General features: G+C 38.4%; 1 protein-coding gene across 5 annotated transcripts in view; it reads left to right on the top strand.

The window, feature by feature from the left end:
- The window catches only part of cnot2 (CCR4-NOT transcription complex, subunit 2), a 145,050-nt gene that overhangs the window by 94,880 nt on the left and 36,448 nt on the right, over window positions 1-13,722 (top strand). For all 5 annotated transcript variants that reach the window (XM_072551693.1, XM_072551692.1, XM_072551691.1 and 2 more), the window contains 2 exons: window positions 2,087-2,166; window positions 3,537-3,662. In XM_072551693.1, coding sequence (XP_072407794.1) covers window positions 2,087-2,166; window positions 3,537-3,662 — 206 coding nt within the window. The remainder of the gene's footprint in view (window positions 1-2,086; window positions 2,167-3,536; window positions 3,663-13,722) is intronic.

Genomic DNA, 13,722 nt, shown 5'->3' with positions numbered 1-13,722 from the left:
GCCAAATGGACGCTGCTTGCCCATAACAATTATGACTCTGGGAGTGCTATGCTGTCAGTAGTGGTTTGTTTTTTGGGTACAATGTTAATCTAAGTCCAACTGCCATCACAGGCAAAAGTAAAAGACATTTTGAAGAAAAGTGAGGGAGTTATCCCTGTGTCCTGACCAATATTCATCACTGTCAACTTCACAAAAACAAATTTTTCTGGTAATTAGGGCATTACTGCCCATGGAAGCTTTCTGTGCACAAATTGGCTGCCGTATTTCCTGCAATACAACAGTGGCTACACTTCAGAAGTGATTAATTGGCTGCAAAGTGCTTTGAAATATCTGGTGGTTCTGAAGCAATCTGTAACTTTTAAATATTTATTTCTCATGAGAAAGAATGTCTTCATTATATCACGATATTTTCTTGGCATGGCATTTCAAAATGAGATGTGGAATATAAAGTACGGAGATATGAGAGGATATTGATAGGTGTTAATTGGAAGTGAAGAACTAGTGCTCACTGTAGTTTGTGCTTCAGCTCAATCCTGCTATTACATGCAATTTGCTAATTGTTATTTCTTATTTCCTTTTGTCTCTGAAGCAAAACTGGTTAATTATATTAAATATTTCCAAAGAAACCAGATGTTCCAAGCACTTTACAACCAATTAATCACTAAGTGCACCCACTATTGTATTGCAGCAAGTATGGCAGCCAGTTTCTGCACAGGAGGCTCCCCTGATAGTTGGTCTTCTCTTTGTTTTGCTTGACAATGATGAAGTTCGCAAATATACCTCTATTTGTAGATGTGCTTAACCAGAGACTGCTGGTGTCAAGTTTTACACAATCAACTTAACTTGAATCTTGATTGGCATGTGATTTTTAAAAAATACTAAAATCAGATCATTGCTGAATCTCTGAATTTCTTTACTGTGCAACATGTTGTGATCCTTGTAGAGACCAAAAACTTAATAACAAGATTGCTCTCTCAAAGACTAATACAAAAAACTGCAGAGCAAGATTTTATATTTCAGCACTTTTACTGTGACAAATTAAAATCAACATCACCTAAACATTAATTAGTAGGTAGCTAAACAAATCATAGAAAAACTACCTATCATTAACTACCTGACACAACGAAAATCCAAATGCCATATTATGCGCTACACCACACTCGCTCAGCCACAATGGAGTCTTGCACAGGAGGTCCCAAGCTCCTCTAATCTTCAACAGGGTCTTTTCTTCTGGCCCCAACATGATGATATCTTTGCGTTGTTATTTGCAGGTGGTGGTTTAACAAAAGTAACTTCATTCAATGCTCCTAAGCATAATCACCTGAACTTCAAATAACAAGGCAGACTCTGGTGACTCTTGGTCTTTAAATATCCACAAGTTGCATCTTTTCAAACATGAACTCCATCTCACCAAATATCTGCTTGATAATTAAAACACAAAAGCTTTCCCTTTTGTCTGTTTTCCATAGCTGCCCCCGTTTTTGGTCTTCTCCCTCAATCTGTTTGTCTGACTGAATCACTCTGTATAGCATGAACAGCTGTCACTCTGTTGTGTCTAGGTGTTAAGTAGAATTTGACCTGTGCCCTTAGGTCGTATGGACAAGTTTTGTTGGAGGCCACATCCCCTGCCTAAATTACTCCATTTTACCTTAAAACAAAGGAGACATTTTGATATAATTATATGTATAAAGTCCAATGGTCTTAATTTCATAGAAAACAAGACAAATACAGAGATAGGATCCAATTCCAATCATTTGAACCAATGAAAGATGATGAGTAGAAAAACATTGAGTTGGGATGCAGAGACTTATTTTTAATCTTGTAGTAACGTACTTTTTTGTAGCCTTTGTGAACTTATCAGTAATTTAACTAATGAAAATATGTAAATTTGTGTCCGTTCATTTACAAGGCATTATGAAAATATTCAGCCAGTATTCAGTCTTTAAATATCATTTCATTATATTTCTCATCTTCAAAAATCGTACACTAAAATTGATTCCTGATTCCTAAATCAGTTATATTTCAATACCAAAATGGTATGGAAAGTAACGTATTTTTAATTTAATATTTGACTTTTGTTTTGCAGTATGTCCGGTTTTGGGATGAACAGGAATCAGGCTTTTGGGATGAATAATTCACTTTCAAGTAACATTTTCAATGGCACAGGTACAGTTTTTATCTTTTTAGTTTCATTACCAAAATTTTGCTTTTCAGTAGGCCTTGTTTTAGTCTTCCAGGTGTCCGTCACGTTCCTCCTCATCTGAGCAGATCCAGTGTATGCTTGTCCATAGGGGATGGCTGTTTTAATATGTTTTGGGTGGAAGCTGGAGAAGTGTAGCATTGAGAGGTTGTCTGTGGGTTTGCTATGGAGTGTGGTGCTGAAGTGTCCATCCTTGATGGACATGCATGTGTACAAGAATGAGACAGATAGTCGAGAGTAGTCCATGGTGAGTTTGATGGTGGGATGAAAGTTGTTGATGTCACTGTGTAGTTTTATCAGTGACTCCTCACCATGGGTCCAGAGGATGACCACCTGTTGAAGGAGCGACGCTCCGAAAGCTAGTGTGCTTCTAATTAAACCTGTTGGACCATAACTTGGTGTTGTGTGATTTTTAACTTTGTTTTAGAGTCCTATATAGGAATAGGTTTAATTGAATTACACTTTTAAATTCCATGAATTAGTACACAAACAATCATTTGTGGTGGTTAATTATAGGACATGTAATTCTGGAATGCTGCAAATGACCATTAGCTATGTAATTTCATATCCTGATCCTCCTGTTACAAAATTATTCAAAACTTTTCTAGATTTGTGTTTTTCACTGGTGAAATAGGCAAAAGAAGGCAAAAATTTGAGGTGGTTATAGCTCTCACTGTTAAGGGTTTCTTAAATATGTGTGATGACATACCAATCCATTCTTAAATGAACAGTAGGCCTCTTGCACATACTTACTACTGATCTAATGCCTATTTAAATACTTGCCCTCCTAAATTGGTCAAAAACTGAGGAGAGAACATGCCAGACATATTTCATTTTGTTTTTCTGTGGTTGAACCAACAGAAAGAGTGTTTCTTCTTTGCAACTTATATTAATGTGAGTCTTTACCCATGCTTGATGATGGTGCATAACCAAGAAATTATCTATTATAATTAGAGACATTTAGTTATAGTGAAAGAATGGATCAAATTACAGTTGCATGTAAATTTTATGGATTTTTGAAAGTGATTGGAATCCATAGATTGGTTAATTTCCATGTGACAACTGAAGCCAGTAGCCTTAATAGTTGCTGCCATATGCATCTTCACCAATACACTGATTAGTATTGTGGCTGTGCCTGTCATCCAGTCTAGTTTTAATTTGTTTCAATGCATTTTAGGCTATGAGTGGTGCACCAATGTTATTTGCATTTAAAGCATGCTGCACTAAGATAAATGTGATTAGGTATATTTGAAATAAAACTTTTGAAGATCTTTTAGTTAACCTGTGAACCTTTTCACTTTTAAGTCAACACTGTTGAATTTGTTTTGTGTTTTAGATGGAAGTGAAAATGTTACAGGGTTAGATCTCTCAGAATTTCCAGTACTAGCAGATAGAACCAGAAGGGAAGGAAGTGGCAATCCCACCCCACTAATAAATCCGTTGGCAGGAAGGACTCCTTATGGTAAGAATTTTTTTTTAATTCTGAGTTTTATTTTTACTGCTTTAAAAAGGGAGTCTTGCATATCATATCCCATTTAATCCGAACTTCTAAACTATTAGTAAATGCGCTACAATGTCCCAATGATTTATATGGGGGGATAAAAGCCCCAGATTCATTCCCAGATCTGTGACTGGTTTGGCCAAGTTTATATAGATAAGGAGGAGTGATGGTCCAATTACCTCCTGTAATCTAAACCAACAAAAGACAATTTTGGCAGGATTCTTGCTCCTGAGGATATTAGAGGATAAAATTAGAGCTGTACATCTCCTGATTCCTGTGATGTACTGTTGATCCATGTTGAGGACCAAGAGAATTCTAGTTTTAATCCATGATCTATACTAAATTTGTTGATTTTTGACCAGATAGTAAAGAAGATTATAAAAGCAAACCCAGTAGCATTGTGCTGAGGAGGAGGAGTCTGGGTTGAGACATTCACAACTGATCATTATCTAATCTTTCATTCTTATGAGCGTTGATGGAGTGTGAGCCAGAAAGGGGTTCTACTTGGATTTTTGTATTGTTAAGTAAATCTACAGTAACCTCCACATGAAAAATTGCTCAGCAAAGTACCCAAAGGCTATCAATATCTGTGGATTTGTACCTCTGCTTGTGTTGTCAAGAAGTAATGGAAAAAACACTGGTCTTTCCTGACCAAAAGCTTTTGCAGTGAAAATGCTTTTCAGCTATTACCAATGACATTGTAAAACCAGCTAGTTTTGGACACGACCTAACAATTCAGGGTTATTCGTTTTATTCCACAGCTATGGAAAAAGTGTGTAGGCTTTGCTATTCCTCAGTTTACGAAACCAAAGTAAAGAGTTTGGAACCTGGTGACTTAGTGATGCTGGTCTGTGCCTGTTGGAGAGAAAGAAGTATTTGGTTGTCTAAGGATTATTATTTAACATTACATTATTGTTGTTGATGACCTATCGTCTGAAGGTTTATAAAGTAATGGAAGAAGTGATGCATTTGAAATGAGGTGTCATCTCGGTGATTCTACAGCACAGGATTAAGTTTGTGCCAGAACTAAAGCAGCATGATATGGCCAGAGCTGTGTGATTAAACAAGTAACATACCAGGACTTTAACGCTCTTAACCATGAGTAGTGAAATATTAAGCATTCAAATGAAAAGAGATGATGGTATTGTCGAGCACATGATTACAGAAGACCAGACTGATTCATTTCTAAATATTTTCAGTACAAGTATAAGTATCAAATGGATGATCCTTTTCCTCCACCACCTGTGATCTTCACAATCACATCTAAGAGGGTTTTTGCCCAAAACGTCGATTTTCCTGCTCCTCAGATGCTGCCTGACCTGCTCTGCTTTTCCAGCATCACACACTCTACTTTAGGAGTCTTCAGTCAGTTTAGTTTGTTCCATCTAATATCCAGAAGCAATCGACTACATCATGCACATTAACACTTACAGGGCTTGACAACACAACACCATTATCAAGTGCTTTGCCATCAACATCATAGGTGTCACTGCTGACCAAGCAATCAACTGAATGAGTTAACTAAATGCCTACTACACTATGTTACCAGCTAATTATTGTGCAGAGTTTCACCTTAATGGCAAACTAGATTCATAGAGATGTACAGCACAGAAACAGACCCTTTAGTCCAATTCGTCCATGCTGACCAGGTATCCTAACCTAATCTAGTCCCATCTGCCAGCATCTACCTTTTAAATGTCATAATTGTACCAGCCTCCACCACTTCGTTTGGCAACTCATTCCTGATACACCACCCTCTGCATGAAAATATTTGCCCCTTAGGTCCGTTTTAGAACTCACCCCCTCCAACCTAAACTGTTACCCTCGGAAAAATATCATGTCTATTTACCCTATCCATGCCCCTCATGATTTTAGAAATGTCTATAAGGTCATTCTTCAGCCTCGGACTCCCTAAACTGTCCACCATGTTGAAGGCACAAGTCAGGATTATGATGAAATACTCTCCATCAGACTGGATAGGTGCAGTTCATAAACACTCAAAGAAACTATGCAAAGTAATTATTTTTATTGTCTAGGATTTTGACTCCACTATAGTGAAGGCATAGAAATATAGTTCCAAGTTATAAGATCTGTGCCTTAGAGGAGATCTTGCAGGTGGAGGTATTCCTGTCTCTGTTGTCCTGTCCTCCGTGGTGACGGTCACAAGTTTGGAACACATTGTTAAAGGAGCCTCGGCAAATTGCTGAGCAATGTTCGTGGAGGTAATGAATGTTTACTGTGGATTTTAGAGTGCTGATCAGGCTTGCTCTTTTGCATTGAATGCTGTTGATCATCTTGAGTTGTTAGAAGAGGACTCATGAAGGCACTTAGAGTATTCTATAACACTCTTGACTTGTGCCTTGTAGATGGTGAACATATCTCCGTGAGACAGGAAGTGAATTAGAACTCATCTCCTCTTGCCCAAAGTCTTCCCCTGTCTAAAGGACAAGGTCAGCAAGTACATGCAAACATACCACCTTCCAATTTATGCATCCTCTTGACTTGGATGTATTTTGTCAATGCCAAAAATCCAGAAACGTTCTACTTAAGAACGTTGCAGTGCATTTTAATAATTTGGATGACACTGGTTCAAGAAAATAGTTCATCACCTACTTGAAACATTAGGAGTGGATGCTATTTGCTAGCTTTGCCAGTGACCCATTTTTCAACAATAAATAATCATTTTAAAAGTTAAGGATTTGGTGAGTCCATAGCCTGGATTTTATGCACTCTATTGATGGGTTTGAAAACAGGTGGAGCATGGAAATTCCAGCAGGTGGCCATCCAAGCCCCAAATTTTGCAGAGCTCATACTTGTGCATATTAAGGCCCTTAAGTAGCCAATTATTGGCCACTTACCTTTTTTAAAAAATAATTTTCTTTATTCTTCCATGGAATATAGATGTTGCTGGCAAGGCCCAGTATTTCCTACCCATTTCTAATTGCCCTTGAACTCCGAGGCTAAGCAAAGCCATATCATTGCTGTTGGTATGAAGTCCCATGCAGGCCAGCCCAGGTAAGGGCAGCAGATTCCCTTCCTTCAAGGACAGTAATGAAACAGATATATTTTTACAATAAATGATGATTACAAGACTGAGACTAGCTTTCAATTCCATATTTTGTTACCTAAATTCAAGCTTCCCCCATCTGTCATGTTGGGATTTAAGTCTGTGGTCTCACAACATTAGCCTGGGCCTTTGGGTACTCAACCATTGAGTTTATCAGTATGTCACATCATTCCATCCCAATTAGTCTTATACCCGCAGGCAGGGGAAGACGATCATTGTGTGGGAAGCCTGCAAGCTTTGGCTACACGTGCTGGTGTTAGGAAAAGGTGGGAACCTCCCTTACAGATCTCTTTGGGCCCACTGGAGGAACACTACCCATTTGGCCAAACCCATGTTTTTACCCTCATCCTGACCTCTTGAACCTGCCTTATAGCCCAGGCTTACCTAGTATCTTTGATGTGGTAGGGTCTGCCTGTAGCCCCAGATCTTGGCTGGCACTACTGGGATAGAGAGTTGTCGGCCATTAGATTGCCTAGTCTCTCTGGGGCTTCTTTCTAAGATTAGGTTGCTTTGATGCAGCTATTGTGATTATGGGTATGCTTCCATCAGAGTATTTAAACCCAAGATGCGTGGACCATGGCAATCTGTAAAATCCAACTCAACATGTGGAATCTAACTGAACTCTTCACTGCCGTGAAGTACTATGATTTCTGAAAGGCCCCAAGTATTGTTGCTTTTTGTTTGTTTACATTATTAGGTTCTGGAACTCTTCTAGTCGTTTTGCCTCCATGATACGATTGGCATTTACTAGTTAAACAAAGCTATTTAAAAACATCAGTTACAAATTAGATAGACTCATAGAGATGTACAGCATGGAAACAGACCCTTCGGTCTAACCCGTCCATGCCGACCAGATATCCCAAACCAATCTAATCCCACCTGGCCTAGATCCCTCCAAACCCTTCCTATTCCTATACCCATCCAAATGCCTTTTAAATGTTGCAATTGTACTATCCTCCACTACTCCTCTGGCCGCTCATTCCATACTCTTACCACCCTCTGTGAAAATGTTGCCCCTTAGGTCTCTCTTATATCTTTCCTCTCACCCTAAGCCTATGCCCTCTAGTTCTGGACTCCCCGACCCCAGGGACAGGACTTTGCCTATTTACCCAATCCATGCCCCTCGTAATTTTGTAAACCTCCGACCCTTCAGGGAAAACAGCCCCAGCCTGTTCAGCCTCTCCCTGTAGCTCAAATCCTCCAACCCTGGCAACATCCTTGTAAATCTTTTCTGCACCCTTTCAAGTTTCACAACATCTTCCCGAAAGGAAGGAAACCAGAATTGCACGCAATATTCCAACAGTGGCCTAACCAATGTCCTGGTACAGCCGCAACATGACCTCCCAACTCCTGTACTCAGTACTCTGACCAATAAAAGAAAGCATACCAAACGCTGCCTTCACTATCCTATCTCGCTGCGACTCCACTTTCAAGGAGCTATGAACCTGCACTCCAAGGTCTCTTTGTTCAGCAACACTCCAGGATCTTACCATTAAGTGTATCTTGATTTATCTTTTTTCAAAACCTTTGTTTTTTGGTAGAAATGCTAATAGCAAGACTCCCAGTTTAAAGAGTGCCATCATGAATGTGTTGAATAATGTCCCCTCTAGCTGTGTGGGTGCACAACCATGCAGCAGTTTGGAATGGAGTGCATGGTGCAACAAATGATCCAGTTTTATTTTTAAATATTTAAAGTGTTAAGAATTCTAGGACTAAAACTGCAACATTGTGCACACAATGTTTTTCTAATGAGTGTTAAATCAGTGAATTGAGACTTTTGAGGTGGTGATACATGATCTTCTCCAGTTGGTACTTGACAGTTATTTTGTTTTTATTATTAACACAGTTCCCTGACAAATTGCTTCTGATCCATATGAAGAGAAACAGATGGCCCACCAAGGGGACAGATTTGTACCATTCTCTGGGCAAATAGCAAAACCTGACTGTTTGATCAGGACAGCCATTTTTGAATGTGATTCCCCTTTCAGATGTGTTTAATATCAAATAAAAGGAATTGTATTACTAGCCATGTTCTGTCAATCACCACCAAAGACATGGAAAATCAATAGGACAGATGAATAATCTAGTGTTTCCAATCTTGACAAGGTGTGGATTTTATTTTTATTCTGTAATTGGGATCTATTCATGGACTTGTGGAGCAATATAAATTTCTTGAAGGAATTGTTCAAACTAACCAACGTGTCCATGGTCTTATAACACAATGTCCATGAGGCTGACTAGTATTCAAAATTTGCAGCATGTTGTCACATGGGGAGTACTGCAGGAAATTGACCTTGCTTTTATATTGGGGACAAATGTTATAATTGCAGAATGTTATTTTAGCATTCCTTTTCTGAGGTCAGGGCTTTTCCAAAAGCCCCATCAGCAAATAGGTTCACATATTTACCTCTGAGGCTTATTTATGTCTCTTTCATCAGTTCGATCACCGAAAGTTGTTCACAGTTATGTGTGAGGTAATGATATCCAAAAGTTCAAACTTTCACCTTGGAGTCAGTATGGCATATTTATACAGTTCTGAAGGTAACCATATGCTTCAGTCAGGCTTCTATACAGAATAATTTATAAGATTAATTTATAGATTAATTTCATGGTTTTGCAGTTCAGTATAGGGTCAGTGATAGTATTCACATCTCTGACTTTATTATGGATACAAGTTCCGATCCAAAGACTTCACTGCTGAATCCATTTGGCAATTTTATTGCATGATTGAGAGGATGCTGCATTTTTGTAGGGGATGGCTTTTGGATGTAGTATCTGGCCTCTCTCATAATTCTCAGAAGAGCCATTGACACAATTCAAATAGGGGCGTTTTCCCCTTGTCCGATTAATAGTTGTCTGAGAAACATTTTCTGAGACAGATTAATTTTTCATATAGTGCGCTGCTGTTTTATGTGAGATCTTGTGTGAAATTGGCTGCTGCATTTCTTTAAATTGCAGTAGTAACTGAGATGATAGTGAACAGCTTACCCTAGTCGCCAATCTTAAAATGTGAAGGCATCCAGTTAACTACAAATGCATTTTTTCTTTCTTGAAAATCAGTTTCATATCTTTATGCCATGTAACTTATAGCATTACAACTCTAAAAGTCCTGAACTTTAGAATGCGAATATGTTTATTCTGTTTAAGGTTGTCCATGTGTTGTATATACCTAAACCTTAATAGGAGTGTTCTGAATAATTTTCTGAAATTTTTACAATGGTGAGCATCTCAGAAATGACTAATTTTAGGTATGACTGGAGGTGCAGGTGTTGGACCAGGAGGGACAAGGTTAAACATCACCTATCAGGTTGTAGTCCAACATGTTTAATTGGAAGCACTAGCTTTTAGAGCGCCACCTGATGGAGTGGTGCTCCGAAAGCTAGTGCTTCGAAATAAACCTGTTGGACTATAACCTGGTGTTGTGATTTTTAATTTTAGCTATGATATTGTAGCAACATCTTTGCCTCACTTTTGGTTTAGAATTCTATGATACTTCACTGGCCTCTCTACTTCAACAGACAATAGCTTGATATTGCAAGTGATCTGTCAATGCATATTTTCTAGCTTCAATTTGAGTAGTCAGTCATTTAAACAAGCCATGCTGTGGTAGCCAAGTAAAGCAGCAAACTGGGGGACAGAAACTTCTGCGTCCTGTGAAAGGGTAAATTTGACATGCAAACCAAAGTGATCAAGAACCATATTTTAATGAGGTTTCAGATGCTAACAAAGAAAAGCAGATGGTGAGCTTTCTCAGTAGGAATGCTGCAATACTTCACAGGTGACGATCACATTAAGTTGTGCCCTTAAACTTTTTGTACTTGTCAATTCACTACCAAGAAGAATAAGGAAGGCAAGGGATTATTTGTAATTATTCTTATTTTCCAAACAAAAAAAGTCCTGTCTTTCCAACAGCAGTCTTACCACCACCCCAGACTTGATCAAAGTTGCATGTTTTTTTCTCTTCTTTTCACTTCCACCTGCCTTAGCCAGTTTCTGTTACATCCTCAGTTAACAAAAGAGATGAATGTTGTCTAAACCATAAAGTTCTTACATTTTTAAGTTTTACAGATAGTGGATACAGATAGTTTTACAGAAAGAGTTTGCAAATATCTAAGTTAGGAGCTAAAATACCATTAGCTACTTGCAACTTTTTATGAAGAAACATGACATTCAAAAATATAAAGCAAATTCAAGGACTGAGAAACTATTTAGTAGTAATAATGAATTGAGCATGCAATTAAGTCCATTTACACCTCATCAAGGTTTTCCAATGGTTTTTAGGCAAGTCTGTGTCTAATGGAAGTTCTCATAGTCATTGATTTCCATTTGATTGAAGTTGGGGGATCTTAATTGTATGCCAACTGGAGAATCACTGATAGCAATCTCTGGATTTCCGTATTTAACTGAATATGTGCAGTCTCCAGGGAAGCTATTGGCTTTAGAGTAATAATGACAATGAACACTGACATTAGTATCATAAGATCCTGGCTTCTAATTTTCTGTGTTAAATTTCATATGTATTTTTCATTATAATTATTACAGTAGGTATCAGGCTAGTTGCTATTAAAATGACAGGCACAAACCTTGTGCCGTAATGTATTGAGAAGGCAGAAGATCCTTCATTGGTCATCTGCTGACATCCTGGCAAATTTTCGTTGGTAGGAGAAAGTGAGGACTACAGATGCTGGAGATCAGAGCTGAAAATGTGTTGCTGGAAAAGCGCAGCAGGAAGAAGGGCTCATGCCCGAACCGTCGATTCTCCTGCTCCTTGGATGCTGCCTGACCTGCTGCGCTTTTCCAGCACCACATTTTCAGCTCAAATTTTCGTTGGTACTCAGACAATGCTCTGTGAGCCTTCATTTTAACATATGAGAAGCAGAGTCGTATGGTTTGCCCCCAAAAGAAAGAAAACATATGACATTGTAGGAAGGTGGTATTTTCTTTCCTCAGAGGGCTGTACAGTGTTTGCACAGAGAATGGCTCTGAACATATTATCATTCAAATTAAGTATAGCACATCTAATAATTAACATTTTTTCAAACTGTTAAATTGTACTTCATGGATATATTGTTGAATGTAAGATGAAGTATTCTTACTCTTACCTGTTTACATGCATCTTTGCCAATAAGCATTACTGTATATTTTGAATGCCATGCTATGTATGGCTTCTCCCCAACCTTCGCTAAACCCATTAAGTTAGCCAGCGATGTTGCCTAATTGCCACTCCAATTGAATTAAATGATTCATATCCATGTATGTTATGACTAACCCATGATGTTGTTTTTTCCAGTGGTCACTTTTGCTCAATTTATTACATTATTCACAAAATAATCATGGGTGCTCCTGGGATTTTAAAATAAGTGAGAGAGAATGTTTTAAATGTGTAAATTTTCTATTTGGCTGCCAAATGAAGTTTGTTCTTGTACAATCAGTATACTTGTGCATGTCAGGATGTACTTCAAATTCAAGTCTGAAACAAACTATCACGTGGTAATGGATGAGGGCTTGATACTCCGTCATGGCGCAGCTAGTTTATGATGTAATTTCGGTACCTGTGTGAAAGGAATATTGTACACATCAGTTTCTCTTTTAAATGAAATTAGCTAGTTTTGATAAAGCTAGTTTTATTGGGAAAGTCATTTCTTTTTCTAGCATTGCATCAGGGTGTTGAGAATTATATTTCCTGTATATTTCATCTTATCTAATGGACATATCTTAACAAAATGTCAATCATCTGTATGTATTTCTATGCTGCAAACTTAGGTTGGCCACTCTTTGAGTATGACATATAGGAGGATGGTTAGGAAGCTTGCATTGACACCAAAATTGGCGGTGTGGTGGACAGTGAAAAAGGTTATCTCAGTACAACAGGACCTTGACCAGATGGGGCAGTGGGCCTAGGATTGGATTTATCAAATTGCATTAAGAAACGTTCATAGTCCTTCAAGTCCTATTGTAGTTCCTGAAAGATGACTTCTTCAGACAATGATTCCACTCATCCTGCTATTGTGAAAGAACTGAGCAACATGCTCTTGATTGCCGTTATTATCTCCTCTTTGTTCTAAAGTCTTTGAATAAAGAATCAGCGGCAACAATCCCTCTTTAATTTTGTTCTTTTAATCACTTCATTATCTGTGATTGATTTCTTGTTCCAGAAAATGGTAAATGCGAAATGTTGTTTCAGTGCTGGACTTGTCTTTTGCTGCTTATTTAGAAAAATAAAATTACTGTTGAGCTTTCAAAATTGCCTTCAGATTGTCAATGTTTTTGTTCAAAGCATTGTTGAGGGTCTGGAGTCACATGTGGTTCAGTCCAGGTAAGGGTAACCGATTTCTTTCCCTAAAGGGCGTTAGTGCACCAGATGAATTTTTCCTGACAATTGGCAGAGGTTTCATGGTCATTGTTAGAATCTAGAAGCTAGGTTGCTAGAACATTACTTGGCTGCCTGGATTAATAGTCTGGTGATAATAGCACAAGGTTATCCCTTCCCAATTGTGAGCAGACATACAGTTTCCCATTCTGTGTAGAATTTGTACATTTTTGATTTCTTTTTGGTGATCCAGGTCCTTTACTCATTATTACTTGACCTTGGAATTTGTGACATCATTGTGCTACTGGTAGGCCTTTCGACCTGTGCCTCTGGAACATTGAGTGTTGGAGCATGGAGGTCACTGCTATGGCTGTATTTTGTTTCTGGCTCCTGGTCAACGAATGTTGCTCTGATATTGGATGTGGGTGTGCCACATTCCCCACATTTTTTTTCCTGCATACACCTATTAAATATATAACTGAAGGAAAAAACACTAGGTCTACAGAGAATGAGGAGCAGGGCTGGCTGGCTGCTCTTGTAGAGGGTCTGCATGGATAATGATGGACTGCATAGCCTCCCGTGTTTTTATTTCTGGAAATACTGGCTTCAGACAACAGCTCCTCATACAACTCTTGTACTTTGGT

Source organism: Chiloscyllium punctatum, chromosome 32 (assembly GCF_047496795.1).
Source record: "Chiloscyllium punctatum isolate Juve2018m chromosome 32, sChiPun1.3, whole genome shotgun sequence".
Taxonomy (NCBI): Eukaryota; Metazoa; Chordata; class Chondrichthyes; order Orectolobiformes; family Hemiscylliidae; genus Chiloscyllium; species Chiloscyllium punctatum.
The sequence above is the reverse complement of the archived record's forward strand: the minus strand, read 5'-3'. Positions and strand labels throughout refer to the sequence as shown.